The following is an 18916-nucleotide window of genomic DNA, read 5'->3' on the forward strand; positions in this document are numbered from 1 at the left end:
TTTTTTTTTGTTTTATTTATTTAACATTTGTATGTATTTTATTACAGAAAAAAGGGCGAATGATATTTAATCCACAGATATGGAATTTCTAGTTACCGGTTTCATCGCTTTCGCGACGTCTTCGAGACTGGTTTCGAAGATATATTCCAAATTTGTGGATTAAATATCACTCGTATTTTATTTCTTTAATAAATTACAATGAACTTCCATCAATAATTTTCACGTATAAACTTAAATTTTTTAGATTTGTTTGTATCTTATGATATATATTTATGTTGTTTTAGAACAGGATTTTTACCAATCTCTTCTTTTGACCAGTCTGTTTTTTGGTTGGCTGGAAGATATTGCTTTTAACAATAAGTCCGCCAAAGCACTTTTTTTTAATACTTGAAGTTTTAAATAAATAAATACTTTTACTGATATACGTGAGAAAGATAAGTATGAGAATAAACCTAAGTATAGGGTTTTATTAATTGGTATTTTTATTGTACAACTCCATGGTAAAATCTTAATAAGAACAGAAATGTAGAACCGTGGCTAGTATTGCGGACCCACGGATCAGAGGTCCGAGGTTCGAACTCTACTATACCCCGCTTGATTCCCATGTTCTAATTATAACTAATTGTTAAAATGGCACCAAAATTGAAATATTTAAATAAATCATAACAACGCAAATATTTATTTTTACAAAAAAAATATTTGCCTGGACACTGAATAGTTTCATAAAAACCACTTTTGTTTAACTTTTTTTTTTTTGATTCGTGGTCTGTGAATAGTGACGAAGTTTTTTACCACAAGCATGGGTGTTTCGGGTTCTATTCCAAACGAGATAACAATAATAAAACATGTTTTCTCTCAAGTCTGGGTGTGCTGTGCTATAATTTTGCCTTCTCCTGTTGCTGTGCAAAAAAAAATCTTCTGAGAAAAATAAGAAGCGGTTATTGTTTAGTATCGATTCACACGATACTGTCCAATCAATCACTTCTTTAGCGAGTAAGCTCACGTACTTAGTTCGTTCCTCAGAATTCCAATGTCATGACTATATGCGGCTCTATCTTCTGTAAATGTTCTATTTGTGTCAACCGTGTAAGTCATTATTTGCTAGGCACAAACGCATTTGCTGACATTCTGCATTGTTCGAACGGCCATAATATTCTTGTCGCGAATAAATTGTCAATAATTTTCCAATACTATGCACAGAGTTTGAAAATTTCTCCACAGGATTGTAAAAGTCTAGGCCTTTTTTTTCTTTTTGCAAATGGATAAAGAATACATATAATTGTCAGTGTCATTAATTTTGAAGATGTTTTTTAAATTGACCTAAATTTATCGTTTTATATTTCACTTAAAGATTCTTCTCTTCGCTTCTTTGAATCCCTTACAATAAATATGTGTATATTTATGTTTTTCCTTTTTTAAAAAAATGTTATTACTATTTTATTTTATTTTTACATGTGAGCATGTTTTTCATTCTTTATTTCCATTTTTTATTTTTTATTACTCTTACAAATTTTCTTCATTTTTAATATTATTTCCATTTGTAAATACTCACTACAAACTACAAACTTTAAAATATCTTTTTTCCCCTTAAATTTTAATTTTTAAACAACTTTCATTTATGTTTTTCTTTTTCCTTCTCTTTTTTTTACTTTCATAATTATTAACCTTACATATAATTGCTTTTTAATATGGAAACTTCACTGGTCTATTGGAATTAAGTCTAATTGTGTAAAATATTAAACTTTGTAACTGTACTGTATGTTTCCTGAATAAAAGAAAATAAAAAAAAAATATTAAAAAAAAAACTTGCCACTGATTTGGTGTGGTATTTATTTTTATTATTTTTATTGATAAAACATAAAATACAAAACATTTTTGTGACAATATGTCATATCATACATAGTTAATATATCCGAAATAGTAAAAAAACATAATATATGAAACATAAAACGCAGTACTTTACACCATCTTAATAAATTCATTAACAACTATCCCTATCAAAAAAAATTAAGTAATATTTTTTTAGTAAATTCGGAATGACCAATATTTTTCAGAAGTATTTCCCTTTAGCCGAACTTCATTCAGCAAAACTTAGATACATGAGGATTCCCTGAGTTACGCGTGTGTAGTTGTGAATATCACGACCAAGTGTGTATTTAATTTGTGTGAGCAGAAAAGTTTATGACATTCAAAATAGTATTCGTCATGTCATGTTATGTTCCGTTTTTTGTTTTTGTAATTTTGCTTTTTTATGTATTTTTGTTTGTAAAAATTATGTCACTTTATACTGTATTAAATAAAAAATTAAAAAATAAATGAATAATATAAAAAAAAAAAAAAAAACATTTTTTTTTCGTAGAGTTTCGTTCAGTTTATTATGTTATGCTTATTTTTTTTTTTTAATTAAAAAATAAGCCCGATTTAATTTTACAGCACATTTGAATGTTTAATAACCCTATGTTAATGTGTTATTGCCTTTCAGTGAACCAGGTAAACACACACATTTAATTTGTATTTGAAAATGCGCTGTCACTAACACATTACATAAATATAAATATTTAACATTCAAATGCACTAAACATTTGTATGTCAAAAATATCGTACTAAATAAAGCAAATTAAAATTTAAAACAAGGAATTATTTCTACATTTTATAATTAAAATAATAATCATAATTATTCATTGTGTGACAAAAGCGGGATTTAACATAAAATAAAGCAAAGTAAATCACTTATAATTCCATGGTAAACTGAATGATTGTAATCCCATCGGTGCAACCGGCTGATATAGCATAAGTATGTAATGTTCTCAGAAGCTTATGTAAATACATGGTGTTAGCGCTCTGAACGTGGAGGTTGGTCGGAGTGCGCTGATAATCTGGAATGCCAGATTTGCCTTTTCCAGAATATGGACTGGACAGGATGACTGCATCCGATATCAGCATAACCACGACCAGATCTGTACTTGTAACATGCTTTTACATCAACTCGACGCTATTCCGGGGCAATTGTTCGCAAGTTTAACAACTGAACTGAAACGCAATAAAGATGTACAAACATTCCAGAAACACAAAAATACACGAGATTTTTTAATTTCTTGAAGAAAATACTTTTTTTAGAAGGGAACAATAAGGGAAATAATTAAGCACGATGAATCTCTTCATCATCTCTGGATAAATCTCGTCTTAATCGAATAATGCCATACGTGAATATAAAATTCAGCGGACAAGATAGTAAATCTTAAACTGTGTGTAAACTGATCAATTGACCTAGGCGATAACAAATCATAAGCTCTGCAAATCCTTAGACTTTTATATTTCATATTTTGAAATGTTCTCTATCTCTGTTGTTATTTGTCATAGTGAAAGTAATATTTGGTGGATTTATTTAGGGCCATTTTAGGGAAAAATCACCACACAGGCGCTTTACAAATGTATACTTAAACTTACATTCTCACTAAGCTAAAGTGACATATTATATTTTCTGATTTAATATTGAGGGTATGAAAAACTAAAGAAGTGAGATTTTAGTTGGGATCTGAACCGACTGGAACTGTCAAAAATTCGTAAGTTTGAAGGCAATTAATTTCAAGCAGAGGGGCCGGCAACGGCAAAACACGATCTTCAAATCTAGTGTTGGGGGAGCGCCGGATTTCGACAAGTTTTCTTCTGCCTGAATCAAATGTTGACCTAAGAATAGATTATCCTCGACATGTATTTTCCCTAATACAAAGGTCCGATAGATATTTTGGATACATTTCAGGAAGGGTCAAAGTTTAGCTCGTATTTTATTCTATCTGGGCTTTTTAAACAGTGCAAATCTCGAAGATGTGATATGTGAGAATATTTTTTTACTCCCGTAATAAGCCTTGCTGCTGCATGAAAACAATTAATATTATTTACTTCCTAGGAGGTGAAATCCGCTAATTTTGTATACAAACATTCTCAGATTTGAGAAAGAGTACAAATTTTAAAAATTGTTTTTATGCGTTGCCTAGTATCTGAAAGAATTTAATTAATAAAGGTTAGCTTTTCCACTTCACTAAAATCAACATATGGAAGAATTGAAGAAATTTGGATTTTCAAACATTGGCAAAATGGTGAATGTTACACAGTGAGTAAAATGGCCATTTTAACTATCCAATGCTAAGTTATAGGCCCTGTAAATGCCTAAACATCTATGTTTCCTTCTCCGAAATGTTCTCTATCTGCTAAGTAATGTGTCGATGAATACGGATTATCAAATACGAAAATATTTTAGACGAGTATTTATTTTATTTAATTTTAAATTTTTAAATAGGGCACACATAAACGTATTCTTGTGTGCTGTTATAATAACAATGTACATATAGTTAATAAGTTAAGATCATTAATAATGCAAACTCAATTAGAGGATGACGTCTCAAAAACATAATTCAAGAGATAATTAAATGTACAGTATTTTAAATCTAAAACTCCTGATGAAATTCACATAACCTTTTAAAACCCACCTTTTAATGAAATTCAATTAAGGTCAGGTAATTTCAAAATAGCTATTGAAAACGGAAAATTGCGGAAAAGTGCCGGGTATTTTGCAATTATTTTTGAATAAATATGTTATGTGTGTTAACGATGATTTTGATTGATTATATTATGCGCTTTGAATGAATATTATTAATCATCATTTTAATTATTTAATAAATACATTTAGGAATCTTATTTGATAAAATACGTAAGTTTTTTTGAATGTTAAAAGTTTCCGATAGTCATTTAAAAAAGTTTTAATATCATTAACCATTTAATACAATAACAATTTAATTGCATTTAAATTTGTTGCAACAGAGAGGTAAAACATTTTTGAGAAGAGAATGTGAAAGTCTAGGCATTTACAGGGCTTATGACCTGTCATTGGCTGGTTTAAGTGGCCACTTCACACACTGTGTAACATTCACAATTCTGTCTATGTCGGAACATCCACATTCCCTCAACTCTTCCACCTGTTTACTTTTGTGAAGTAAAAGAGCTGAAACCTTCATGGTGATGACCAAATCTTCTTCTTGAAAAAATGTTTTCCCTCTCTGTTGCAACAAATTTAAATGTAAATAAAAACATAGGGAGGAAATTCAGCCAGTCTACAAGCATTTGGACATTCTCAAAACATTGTTGTACTATTTTTTGTTTATTTTTTTATTGTTTACTACCATAAGAAAATGTTAAAAGTAATTCTTATATTTATTTTATTTTTTTTATTTTTTTTTTATTCATAATTTACTCTTACAAACTATAAACAATAATAAAAATAATGTGACCTCACTGGGGTTACCCATGTCGAGGACACTTAACAATATACTTTTTTAAATGTTTTCACATTTGAGAATAAACAAAGAAGACTTACTTAATAAAAAGAGATAATTAACACAATATTCAGACTGTTTAAAAACTGGGTATATATGTACATTTATATTACAAAACGCACAATGAAAATAACAAAAACCTAACATAAGCTGTACGCTTGTGGAGCAGTTGATTCAATATTGGTTTGGGTAAATGAGGCAATCCATTTTACTTCTACTTAGATCCACTATCCATTTCTTTATAGCCTTTTTAAAAATTTTCTCGTTATTAATTGTTTTAATAGATAGTGGAAGTAGGTTATTGATTTTAATTGAATAACACTCAAAATCCTTATGTCCAAAAATGGTATTAGTTTGTATTTGTTTAAGTTGTCTTTGTGTTGAGGATCTAGTGATTATATTATTCGCATGTGACGTATTGTAGGGGTTTTGTTTTTTATTTGAGTAAGAGTAGTTTGACGTACTTTACATGTCTTTTAAATATACTTTTTTTATTGAGTAAGAGATCCTTGTGTCTCGGGGAATTAATTATTAAATGCAATATGTTAAATTGAACCAAAGACATGGTCGTGTGTTTTTGGCCTGGTTTTTTGACCTGCTATCGGGTAAAAGTCCGGAATGAGAAAATCGAGTGTAAATAAGTCGTGAAGTGTTTGGTATATTTGACTATCATTCTAGGGGTCCTGTACGCTGTATATGAAATATTGATTTTAAAGGTTGTTTTAAATGGGGTATTCCACCTGAAGCCCATAATATTATAAAAGCAATGCGATGCATTTGGTTAACCGATCAGTGTCCTATGCACCACTGGATTCGGAAGAGATAGAGATGATAATGAGCATGAGAAAATTCCTCACTGATAATGAACCAAAGGAAATATTTATTATGAATTTATAACCTAAAGTGTTTTCAGCTTTATTTTCTTCTAAATACACAGATAAATCATTCAAAAAATTATCTTATGGTCTACGACCGATTGTAGATTGGAGAGAAGCAAAAAAAATCGTACATAATATATCTATCTGTCTTTAATGTCAAATGATTATTTTTTTAGAATCGTGATACTCAGCTTTTTTAAAGCTTCTTAGTCATTATCATTTCCTCCATTAGCATTTACTAAAATATTTTATGAAAAATCATAAATGAGATGATTCCATCAAAACACTGCTAAATCCGGGATCAAATTGCGGAAAATATATAACAATGCAATCTTTTTATTAGATTCACACGTTCCAAATTCATTTCCGTTTCAATTTTTTTCTGCCACGTAAACCTGAACTATTTTTAAATTCTTTAACAACATTTGTACACAAAATTCAAATTCCTCATAATATAAAGGGCTACATTACTCAGTACCTTATTTTTTCTTGGAAGTAAAATTATTAATAATATTGTAACTACGTTTTTTTTTTTCATTTTAAAGCTTGAATATGTTAATAAAATATTGGTACCTGCTAACGAGTAAGCACAGTGTTTAGAAACAAGTTCGAGAACCTTTTTTGTTTGCCTTAAACATTGGAATTTAGAGAATTTTTTCCTATTATTGTTAATTCAAAATTATTTCACTAAAAAAAGAAAAAAATAATAACAATTTGGTTGATAGACACTGGAAGTAAGGAATCTGAGAATTTAGAGGATAGTAATTTAAATATTATGCCATCCCATTAAAGCATTTATAAATTTATTGTATTTTTGAATGTGCATATGTATTATGTATGTATGTATGTATATATGTATGTATGTGTATATGTATGCATTTGTATGTATGTGTGTATGTATATATATTTATATATTTTATTTTATTTTTACATTTAACGTAAACTGTACTATCTTTTTTTTCCTTCTCTTTTGGGTTTTTTATTTTTATTTTATTTTATTTTATTTAGAAAACATACAGTCATACAAAATCAGTATTAAAAACAACAATTTTTTAACATAAAAAGACCAATTAAGTTTTCATAAATTAAAAAGATATAAACATTAAATGTGACAAAAAATAAAAAATAAATAAGAATTTTAAGTGAAAAAAAGATAATTGTTGACATTTGCGTTTTCCATGGAGGTAATAAATTAAAATAAATAAAAATACCGAATGTACACTCCGAGCCATCCACGCACACACATGAACGCACATATAAAACATACACAAACATATACATTACATGCGGCACATCTGCATAGCATAAACCACTCAAGATGTACATTCAGCAACTATCCCAAATAATAATCGGGTTATAACTGTTTTTCTATTTCTTCAATATTATTTTTATTTATAGGAAACATATTCGAAAACCAGATTTGCCGCAACAAATTCGTTTCTTATAACAGGCATTTGCCCATATAGGAACCGATTGCAACATTAGGCATACTATATTTCTGGCTTGCCGACCCTTCAAATACATTTTTTTTTTTGCACCACAACAGGCCAGAAGGCCTAATTACAGTGGTGAATTACATCACAGAGCACCCAGGCTTGAGATAAATCACATTTTTAATTTTTGTGTTCTCACCGGGAATCGAACCCGGAACCTTCCGTGCGTGAGTCAAGCGTCTTGACCACTACACCACGGAGGCCGCCGAGTACTGAGCCTACTCCTAGTACAAGCAGAATTTGCCAGTGTTTTTGTGCCATTTTGTAAAGATGTATGTACAAACTAATGAATGAATAAATAAATATGCAGATCCTTAGTTGAAATCGTTCAATCTGTATAATATGTGTGTTGTTTCATAAGGGTTTACCATTATTTTGGTTTTACTCATGTTAGACCAAACAATATAATTTTGTATGTATTTTTAATATTGATATAGTATACATACAACGTTAGTAATACAGTTTTTATTAGCATCATCTTCGTCTACTTATTTACAATGTTCGATTTTTTTTTCTTTAGATTATTTTACACGGCTGTTTGATTTTGTTGAATATTGAGCACTTTTGAAATAGAAGGTACCTACTTTTGATAGAGAAAATATTGTAAACGGTAAAATTAAATTTAAATCTAAAAAAGATTAAATAAATCTTTGAAACGTTTGAAAGATATTTCCTGAATCAAAACGGGCTATTAATTATCCGCATGTAGTTAAAACTATAAATAATTTTAATTACATTCGTATCGAGATCTTTTACAACCGCTACGCCCGGTTTCGGTACCAAGGATCAAAGACCTGCGTAATGAACCCTAAAATCAAAAATAGAAGTCCTGCATGTCGGTAATAAAAAATGCAGGCAACTAGTGTCGGTATGTCCAATAAAACAAATTATTTAACACCCGCCCGGCCGCAATTAACCCCTTCGTACGGCCCATTGTCCTGTCACTCCGGGGTCTAACGGGCAGCGGGCCCATTGTGACCGGCCGAGAAATATTACATATTACTCGCATATGTAAATTATTTCTAACATACTGACCACTGACATATGCTTTTTATTTCAATTGATGATCTTGATAGCCAACCCTGTCTTTTTTTCAGCCAGATTCATAAGTAAACAAAATCAATGCTTACCCTTCTTTATCCGTTAGATTTAACTTTGTTGATTGTGTACAAGTTTTGTGGCTTGTTAGAAGAGATTTTTCAATAAAACCGAAATAATACTAATAGATCGGTACAACTTTGACAATTAAATATTTGCAGCAAGAGGCGAAATTTGCCCTTTACAAAGGAGTCCTGCTGCCGACCTTCATCTTTCTGAATGGAAGCGAAAAACAAGGATGAACGTAGGCTGAATGCTGTCAAAATGCGATCTCTGAATATGTGGTAAAACTATATACGACGGGTGCCCAAAATGCCGAGATCATGCATTATGTAAGGCTGAGAGTTCAGAGTTGGTCATGTATGTAGAGGAAATGGACGACACAGAATGGCTAAACAGATTTATTAATGTTGATGGATGCCGAAAACAAGGAAGATCGAGAAAGACAAAGTTTTTTTTTTTTAGATAAAAAAAATACTTCAAATTTAATTATGTGTACTGACATTATTTGAAAGTTATCTGGCGTTGTCTTTGGTTACGCGAGATAAAAAACTTTTAATATGAAGGTACATGTAGCATTTTTGTAACTTTATAAAATATATTATTTAATGTTTCCATAATAGATTGAATATTTCTACAGACATTTCTTGGTGGAAGTGCATTTGAATTACAATAATAAAAATACAAAACTATATACGTATTTAAACTATTATAAGTTCACAAAATACATTATAAAACAAATTTCAAAATAAATGTTATTATTTATAAATTTATATGGGTATACCAACCAAAATATAACGAAATCGAAAAACATGTCTTTTGGGTTTGGTAAAAACAGCTCTCTTGTGCGAGAGAATTTTAAAAGACGCAAACACGCCAAAACGGAAAACATTGAGTTGCCAGAGAAGATTAACTAAATCTATTTATCCTAAAAAAAACACGAGAGAACCGGGTAGTGGTCCAGTGCCAGTGTTGCGGACTCACGGATCAGATCTCCAAGGTTTGAACTCCTCTCTACCCCAGTTTCATTCCTATTTTTTTAGTGAGTTAAATACAACTTGTTGAAAATGGCCTCGAAAATTTAAATATTTGGCTAAATCACAAAAACGCAAATATTTATAAAAATAAATAAAATTGGGTCATTTCTTAAATTGCAAATGATTTTCAATGATTGTGTTGTTTTAAAACCACTCTGCTTGTCAAAGGAAAAATGTCATTTTTAAAGCTATGTATTCTAAAAGTCAAAACCCTATTACATAAATGTTTATTAAATCTTGTTTTTTTATAAACATATTTCGTAGTCAAACATACGACACAAACGCGTTTTGTTTCTGTCAGCAATGTCTGGTGGGTGTTTATTATTACGAAAATGTAGAAGTCCAAGCTTTTGTTAGGTGGACAGACAGGTAATTTATATGTCCAAACAACTACTAATCCCACATATTTGTATATATTAGATGCATTTCACACGCGGTGGACAATCTCCAAAATGCGTTTAATGTTCTTTTACCGAACGACAATTATTTACAAAATTTATTTAATTTCATTAATTAAACTAATATTTATTAATGAACTTCCTTGAATATTATGTATCTTTTTTGGGTAATACCGTGTATGTTGGATTTGATCCGACGTTTCGGCTACCATTGCAGGAGCCATCTTCAGGGTTTTTCCCTGAAGATGGCTCCTGCAATGGTAGCCGAAACGTCGGATCAAATCCAACATACACGGTATTACCCAAAAAAGATACATAATTTTGATAACAGTGACTGTGAAAACCTTCGCACCTATTGAACTTCCTTGAGTTTTTAATTTCATTTTTTTATTCATCCTTAAAACAAAACAGATTAATTCACTCTAAATTTGTTGCAACAGAGACTGTTATTTTTTAAACAGTGACTAAAGCAGTCACTTAAACCACTCAATAACAGATCAAAAGCCCTGTAAATGTCTAGACTTTGATATTCCCTTTTCAAAAATGTTTTTCCTATTTTAAACTACCTAGGAAGGAAGTCCCGTCACTCATACTCAAAATATTGCAGATGAATTCAATAAAAAAAAAGTCATAAAAATATATTTAAAAAAAAAAAAACTAATTTAATATTTAAATCGATTGCCGATTGGAGTTTTTTAAAACGGTTTATTTTATTTTTTAAACACGAAAATGAAAAATTGAACAAAGGGCACGCTTTTTAATTATTTTAAAAATGAATGTAAAGAATAAATAAATATTTTTTTTTTAAATACATTTTAGTAACCGGTTTCGAAACAGATTGCTTTCTTACCAATGTATACTTTAATTGATAAGGAAGCTTGTATAGCTTCGAAGCTGGTGAGTAAAAAAATAAAATAATTAGTTTTTAAAAACAAAGTCATTTATTGAGGGAAAACATTTTCGAAGCCGGAATATGCAAAAATAGGCTTTAACACGGCTTATGACCTGTCATTGGCTGGTAAAAGTGGCCACAAAGCCAATGACAGGTCATAAGTCCTGTAAATGTTTAGAGTCCACATTCCCTTCTCGAAAATGTTTTCACTCTCTGTTGCAATAAATTCCAATCTAAAAAAACTCCCTAAAGAGTGATATCCAGCCTTGTTGACTAACATTTAGAAACATTTAAAATATTCTACATACGAGCATTAACTGCTAGGTGTAGTATCTACCAACATCATAACTTGAATCAGACTCCTACAAATGCTGGTATAAAATCTTATTTTATGGCCATTTTATATGATCTAAGTATATCACAAATCAAATAAATGTGCTTTATCAAACGATTTGATTTTTTATCGCGTCGTAGTAAAATAAACATTCGAAGTCAAATAAATTACTTTGATATTCAAATGGCAACCTGATTCGATATGTCGTTTTGCCATCGAAACAACCTTAATCCATTGTCAAAATGTCTAAAGTCATTGGTAAATGTCATTGGAAAGTTTAGCACATGCATTGATTTGTCAATTTGATGATTGACAGTGAATGAAACGTTAAAACATGTGATGTCAGAAGGCCTAACCATTCAACCCTCATAAATAATAATAAAATAATTATATTTTAACACAGCAAATGAAATTTAGTACTTAAAGGAAATTATTATCAATAGTATCTATTGTATTTTTTACAAAAATTTTTAAAAAAATTAAATAAACTTCTTATCAAAAAAAAATTACTAGTAAAATTTAAAAAAGTAAAAAAATAATTAGTTTTTAAAGTTTAAAAAATATACCGAAGGCTTTCTAAAAATATTTTTTTAAAAGTTTAAACAAAACATTTATTAATGAGTCATTATTAGATTTAAAAAAAAAAACAAACAAAAGCACTTTGTTAAATAAGACAATGGCATTATTTTCATTAGGTCAGATGAGGTCACCAAACACATGTTTTTATTTATTCATGAAATGACACGTAAATAAATCACTAAGATTATCGATAATTTAAATTATAAAATTATATTTACTTAAATAAGTCTCTTATATTATCGTTAAGTCGGAACGAAACAATCACAAAGCTAAATTAGTCGTTTTAATATTTTTTTAAACTAAGTAAACATGTTATTTGTATCGGAATAAAATAGACTCAACTAGCTTTTGGTCACTATATGTTTGTCTGTGTTGCGTCCTTCACACAACAATGTAAACACAACACTAATTTCATCGTTTCCGCACTTATACGGAATCTAAACTTCTGTGTAATAAAGATAGATTTTGTCCTATTCCCACCCGAATGTTGCGTTTTTTTTATGCAAAATGATAGGTAATGTTTATCGAAGAAGTGAAGAAAAAGTTTTAACTTATTTAAAGCTTTTTTTAGTTTAGTCATTTTCGTCCTAAAGAGTTTATCAACTCTTTTTGCATAATCATTACTCCAAGTTTCATTTTATAATAATGAATTTATGTCTTGCTGAAAAATCGCATTAGTTTTATATAGTAGTACTTCTTTTGATATTAAAATTTGAATGAATATTGTTGATATTAGCACGTGCGTGAAACGTGTCCACATGTGCGAAATCGCCTCATTTTAAAGTGGCACAACTCCACGGACATTTTTTTATGTCATGACGGTAATGTCATTACCATGGGTTATTGTCTGCGACCATAGCTCCATAGAGGCAGACAAAGCCCCCAAACTGTACAAAGGCCACTCAAACGACAGGGAAAGTGCGGCTACCGTCTGACAATTTGACAACCATATTTGTATTTGTATGGAACTAATGATTGAGCTGTCAAAAACGGTTTTTTGTGCTTCGAGATCGGCTAATAGATAAGATGAGGAAGAATAAACAAATACAATATTTAAGAATTTTAACAATAATATCTTGTAAAAAAAGTAAGCAAGCGTAGATTCATAATCTCGTTTTTCATAACTATAAAAAAACACAATCAAAGGTCTAGTTTAATACGCTTATTCATTTGATTTCATCAACATTATTGATTTTCGTTATGCAGTGGAATTTATCAGTAATATTATCGAACTAATACTTTTCAGGAACAAGATATTTTTTTTTCTTGCTTTTTTTATTTCATTTTGTTTTCTTACGAGCGGTAAAAATAAGAGCATTTTAATGTACGGCGAAATTTCTCTAAATGGTTTTTAAAAATAAAAATATAAAAAGCCGTCACTAGTTCTCTAATTACTTCATAATTTAAATTTTTTAAATTTCACTTAATTATTTTTTTAATTATTTTTTTTACTAAATATTTAATCAATTTTTAGTATAACCGCAATTGCTGGCACAAAAATTTATTAATTATTAAAAAACTACTAAATACAAATTTCTTTAATTTTTAAAATTATTTCCTAATAAACTAATGATACGAGTAGTTTGGCAATGTATTCAAAATAAAACACGTTTATATGATTTTTCTTACAACTTACTTTTAATATACAAGAGCGTATATTGTGACGCGTTTCGTCTTGTTAGGATACTCGTATTTTCAAACTCTGAACTCTGTTTGACAAAAAATATTGAATGTTTAAAAATAAATAAATTTAAAAAAAAAACAAACTGGTATAAGAAGTATACAAATTGAAAATTTGTTTTCAGGCGTTGCCTAGTAGGTAAAATGGTTCAGCCGGAAGAATCTCACCCATATGATAAAGGCTTTTACTCTTTTACTTCACAAAAGTCAACAGAAGTAAGAGTTGAGGAAATGTGCATGTTTAAACATAATAAAACTGGTGAATGTTACACAGTGCGCAAAGTGGCCACTCAAAACAGCCAATGACAGGTCATAAGCCCTGCGAATGCCTAGACTCTCATATTCTTTTCTAAAAATGTTTTCTCTCTCTGTTGCAACAAATTAAGATCTAAATTAATGAGTTTTATTCTATTGGTAACACGGTAGTCATATAATATGCTAATTATTTTATCTAGACGGTACGTGAAGAAGTTTGTTGCACATTTGTCCTACGACTGCTTATATTAGTCCATTTTGGTATGCATCTATGTCACAAGTCGTTAAGTATGAGAATAAAGGCGAGTCAAATCCGCTTAACATTTCAGACACATACCGAACTGCTGAATGTTTTTAATACGTTAAATAAATCTCAATTGCAGAAACGGCTGAATTTTACTGAAAATATTGCATGAAATGGTTTAGGTTAGGTACATCAGGAATCACTACAATATCTTTTTTTTCAGATACAAAAACTCAAAATCATCATTATCATGCTCTTTCCGCATCTAATTATTTTTTATAGGTTTAAAAAATCTCAATGAGGAAGTTCAGTCGTTTTTTTTTAATTTTTTTTTTGTTAGTAGATTATTAAACTAAGCTAAAAATATTTTTTTTTTTTTTTTTAGTATCCTAATACCATCGCTGTGATTTTTTAAAGTTTTGTAATTTTGAAAATTCCCACAAAAACTTCTAAATTACTCCGCGTGTGACGTCACAGGTTCTAGTCGGCAAGTGATCAAAACACACATCTGAACGAAGAACGTAACTGACAAGAAGCAAAGAAAATACGGGTTTAAGTGACATTTACTTTTCGAACCGCCGTTTGCATGAGTTTAACGACATTGTTTGACATGATCGGACAAGTTTGTTGGAACGACATACAGTTTGTTTTTATTGCTGAAGTTTAAAAGGTAGACCCCGTAGAATTTATTATAATCACAAAGTAAACAATCTAAACATATTAAATACTGTCATAATTGATTCGCTCTTTGTTGAGTTGACTGCTTAGTGAATTTCGATTTTTCGATTAGATTTTATTCTGTGTCCTTATTTGTGATTGTATTTAAATATGCCTTCGAAAGCATGTGCAGTTTTAAAGTGCAGAAACACGTCAAAAAATACGAAACTATTTTTTATGTGTCCGCGTGACAGTGACAGAAGAAGGAAATGGTTTAGCGCTATAAAGTTTCACGGAAAATACAAAAAAGAAGAAACTAAGTCCGTTATTTATGTATGTGGAGACCACTTTAATGTAAGTTTGATTATATTTTAAGTACCTATACCATAACATGAACGTTCTTTTGAAGTTTTTTATAGTTTAAAAAATAATTATTACCTCACCTTTATTATTTTTGTTATGAAAACGTAATAATTTGTTTTAACCTTTTTAAATATCGTTAGGAATGCGAATGCTTTATTTACAAGTTTATAATTCATCTATTCAATTAGTTTGAGAAGAAACATAACCTCTAAACTTAGAAACTTTTTAAAACAATGCAAAACAAACTATGAAGAAGATATTTAACATATTTTGACTATTATAATCTTAATTATTTTAATGATTTTTCACAAAGATAATGCCAATATAAAAAGTGTTTTTTTTTTTCAGCTTGATGAAGATGTAGAGAATTTAATTTCGCATAAGATAACTGGAAATAAAATGCGACTCAAGAAAGAGGTTGTTCCACATGTATTTAAATGGCAGCATAAAAAAGCTGGAATATTACAAAATACGCCTCCAGAATCAACTTGTATCAATTTATTTGCAGAATCCGCTCCTTTTAACGTTGATGATATTTTACTGCCTTCAACTAGTTCACGTTCAAAAATAGATATATCCCCGCACATACTTGGAAGTCAGCGCTCGGCTATCGTTACACACACGGAAACCCCTCAGCATCAGCATACCTCCGCTGATAATATGCAACGGATCTATGAACTGCATACACTAGACCACCCGCCAAACTCTACTGTCAGTTCTGTATGTGACAAAGCGGTGCAAGCAAATATCAAAGTGCGTTGCCAAAGCTTGGGAACTAATACAGTTTCCAAACTAACGTCACTTTTATGTTCTCCGACTAAAGTTAGAAGCGAGAATATAATGTATTCACCGAAAAAACCGCAAGACCTTCTCCTGCAATCTTCTGGCAGTGATGTTTCATTAGAAGAAAAAGAGTTTTCAGTATATACATCTGACACAGATTATTTAGCGTCAGAAATAGATGTAGAAGAATATAAAGCCACTATGTTAACGGGAATTTTAATGTCTGTTCTGAGGGAACCAAAACTATGTTTAGGTATACCGAAAAAATCTTACTATCTTATTTCTGTTCTGCAAGAAACTGTTCCTTTATCTTATAGAAATATTTTGATAACTCTAAAGAAGCTGCGCTTAAATGATTCATACGCAATTTTAGGCATGCATTTTGGCTTATCTTCATCTAGTATTTGTAGTATTTTTAATGATTGTTTATATCCATTATCGGCTTGTTTAAAGCAACTTATTGTGTGGCCTGAAAAACATACTTTAAAGCATTTTATACCAGAAGCTTTTAGATATAGATATTCCGACATCACATGCATAATAGACTGTTTGGAAATAGAAATTGAAAAACCAACTGATTCTTTGAATCAGTCTTTAACATGGTCAGAATACAAAGGCTGTAATACTATGAAGTATCTAATCTCGTGTACAGCCGATGGATTAGTCAACTATGTTTCAACTGGTTACGGAGGGCGGGCCTCTGATAGTTTAATCATTCAAGATTGTGGTTACTTAGATTTATTGTCACCGGGAATGAAAATTATGGCTGACAGAGGGTTTAAAAATATTTCTGGGGCCTTGTATGCCAAGGGTTGCGAGCTTGTGAGGCCTCCCAGTGTTGTAACCAGCACAAAACCCACCGCCGAAGAAGTTATGGAAAGCAAGAGAATAGCTGCATTAAGAATTCACGTAGAACGAGTGATAGGAAGGCTACGAGAGTTCAAAATGTTGTTACCTCATGCTAGAATTGACAATCACCAAATACACACAATAGATAATCTAATTCTTATTGCTTCTGGCATCATTAACATTCATGATGCACTCATCAAAATGTAATATTTTTTATATTTACATATGTTTGAAGGCCTAAACTTGTAGTTTTGCATTTTTATTCTGATTATTTTTCTTATAATTTTTCCATTGTGTACTGTTTATTTTTTCTGACCCTGGTATCAGGGTACTTATAACCTGTATGTCATTATGTTTCTACACATGTTTTCAATCAAATCCGTTTCAAACCTTTTTTCATTCTAGACTTATAATCTGATATGTTATTGTATAGTTATTTTCTTTCTGTAAATGTACCTGTAAATACAAAGTACGTTATTTTCTCTCAAACTTGTTTTCATACTAGATGATTGTTATGTTGCCTGATATGTTATTGCATACTTATTATCTTTCTTTACATGTGCCTGTATATACAAAGTACATTCTTTTCTCTCAAACCAGTTTTCATACTAGATGTGTAAACTGATATGTTATTGCATAATTATTATCTTTCTTTACATGTACCTGTATATACAAAGTACGTTATTTTCTATCAAACCTGTTTTCATACTAAATGTGTAACCTGATATTGCATACTTATTATCTTTCTTTACACGTGCCTGTATATACAAAGTACATTCTTTTCTCTCAAACCTGTTTTTATACTAGATGTGTAAACTGATATGTTATTGCATATTTATTATCTTTCTTTACATGTGCCTGTATATACAAAGTACGTTATTTTCTATCAAACCTGTTTTCATACTAAATGTGTAACCTGATATTGCATACTTATTATCTTTCTTTACACGTATACAAAGTACATTCTTTTCTCTCAAACCTGTTTTTATACTAGATGTGTAACCTGATATGTTATTGCATAGTTATTATCTTTCTCTACACGTGCCTGTATATACAAGTACATTCTCTTCTCTCAAACCAGTTTTCATACTAGATGTGTAAACTGATATGTTATTGCATACTTATTATCTTTTTTTACATGTGCCTGTATATACAAAGTACGTTATTTTCTATCAAACCTGTTTTCATACTAAATGTGTAACCTTATATTGCATACTTATTATCTTTCTTTACACGTGCCTGTATATACAAAGTACATTCTTTTCTCTCAAACCTGTTTTTATACTAGATGTGTAACCTGATATGTTATTGCATAGTTATTATCTTTCTCTACACGTGCCTGTATATACAAAGTACATTCTCTTCTCTCAAACCAGTTTTCATACTAGATGTGTAAACTGATATGTTATTGCATACTTATTATCTTTCTTTACATGTGCCTGTATATACAAAGTACGTTATTTTCTATCAAACCTGTTTTCATACTAAATGTGTAACCTGATATTGCATACTTATTATCTTTCTTTACACGTATACAAAGTACATTCTTTTCTCTCAAACCTGTTTTTATACTAGATGTGTAACCTGATATGTTATTGCATAGTTATTATCTTTATTTACATGTGCTTGTATATACAAAGTACATTATCTTATCTCAAACCTGTTTTCATAGTAGACGTGTAACCTGATATGTTATTGCAAAGTTATTATTTTTCTTTACATGTATGTGTATTTACAAAGTATATTCTTTTCTCTCAAACCAATTTTCATACTATAATAGACTTGTAACCTAATAGGTCATCACATAGTTGTTCTCTTTGTCTATGTACATATTACCCATTACATAATAATAAAAAAAAGCATCTTTTCAAATACACCTTCATGAAAAATGTGTTCTATAATAATTTCTAGTGACCAAAAACATGTACTCATATTTAATGATACGTTTTATTTTAATAAATATATTCGTTTTTTAAAGCGCATTTTGTTATATTCCAACAATATTTTTTTAAAAACTATTTATTGAAACCATGGATTAGTTATTAA

The 18916-nt window shown here is 29.9% G+C and overlaps 2 protein-coding genes and 1 long non-coding RNA gene across 5 annotated transcripts in view; 2 read left to right on the forward strand and 1 right to left on the reverse strand.

Annotated features, from left to right (window-relative positions):
* Positions 1 to 18916, reverse strand: part of LOC148285121 (uncharacterized) — a 176126-nt gene that overhangs the window by 137396 nt on the left and 19814 nt on the right. The window lies entirely within an intron of this gene.
* LOC148285123 (uncharacterized) lies at positions 5208 to 9344 on the forward strand. Its single transcript, XR_015822884.1, has 2 exons — positions 5208 to 7016; positions 7919 to 9344. It is a non-coding gene; the product is annotated as an uncharacterized LOC148285123 (long non-coding RNA).
* Positions 14521 to 18847, forward strand: LOC148285124 (uncharacterized). 2 transcript variants are annotated; one of them, XM_088229970.1, is made up of 2 exons: positions 14521 to 15229; positions 15587 to 18847. In XM_088229970.1, exons 1-2 carry the CDS (start codon positions 15047 to 15049, stop codon positions 17075 to 17077), a joined length of 1674 nt encoding a protein of 557 aa, XP_088086096.1. In that variant the 5' UTR covers positions 14521 to 15046; the 3' UTR covers positions 17078 to 18847. The 2 variants fall into 2 exon arrangements, with proteins under 2 accessions (XP_088086096.1, XP_088086106.1); XM_088229980.1 differs by having other exon boundaries at positions 14521 to 15208.

The sequence above is a fragment of the Micrasema longulum genome, unplaced genomic scaffold (assembly GCF_059751315.1).
Source record: "Micrasema longulum isolate JH-2025_06_02 unplaced genomic scaffold, ASM5975131v1 h1tg000058l, whole genome shotgun sequence".
NCBI lineage: Eukaryota > Metazoa > Arthropoda > Insecta > Trichoptera > Brachycentridae > Micrasema > Micrasema longulum.

Bases quoted from the DNA above. Each gene is read 5' to 3' on its own strand.
- LOC148285124 (XM_088229970.1), top strand. From the start codon at position 15,047: ATGCCTTCGAAAGCATGTGCAGTTTTAAAGTGCAGAAACACGTCAAAA. The intron at 15,230-15,586 runs GTAAGTTTGATT...TTTTTTTTTCAG, and splicing joins TATGTGGAGACCACTTTAAT to CTTGATGAAGATGTAGAGAA.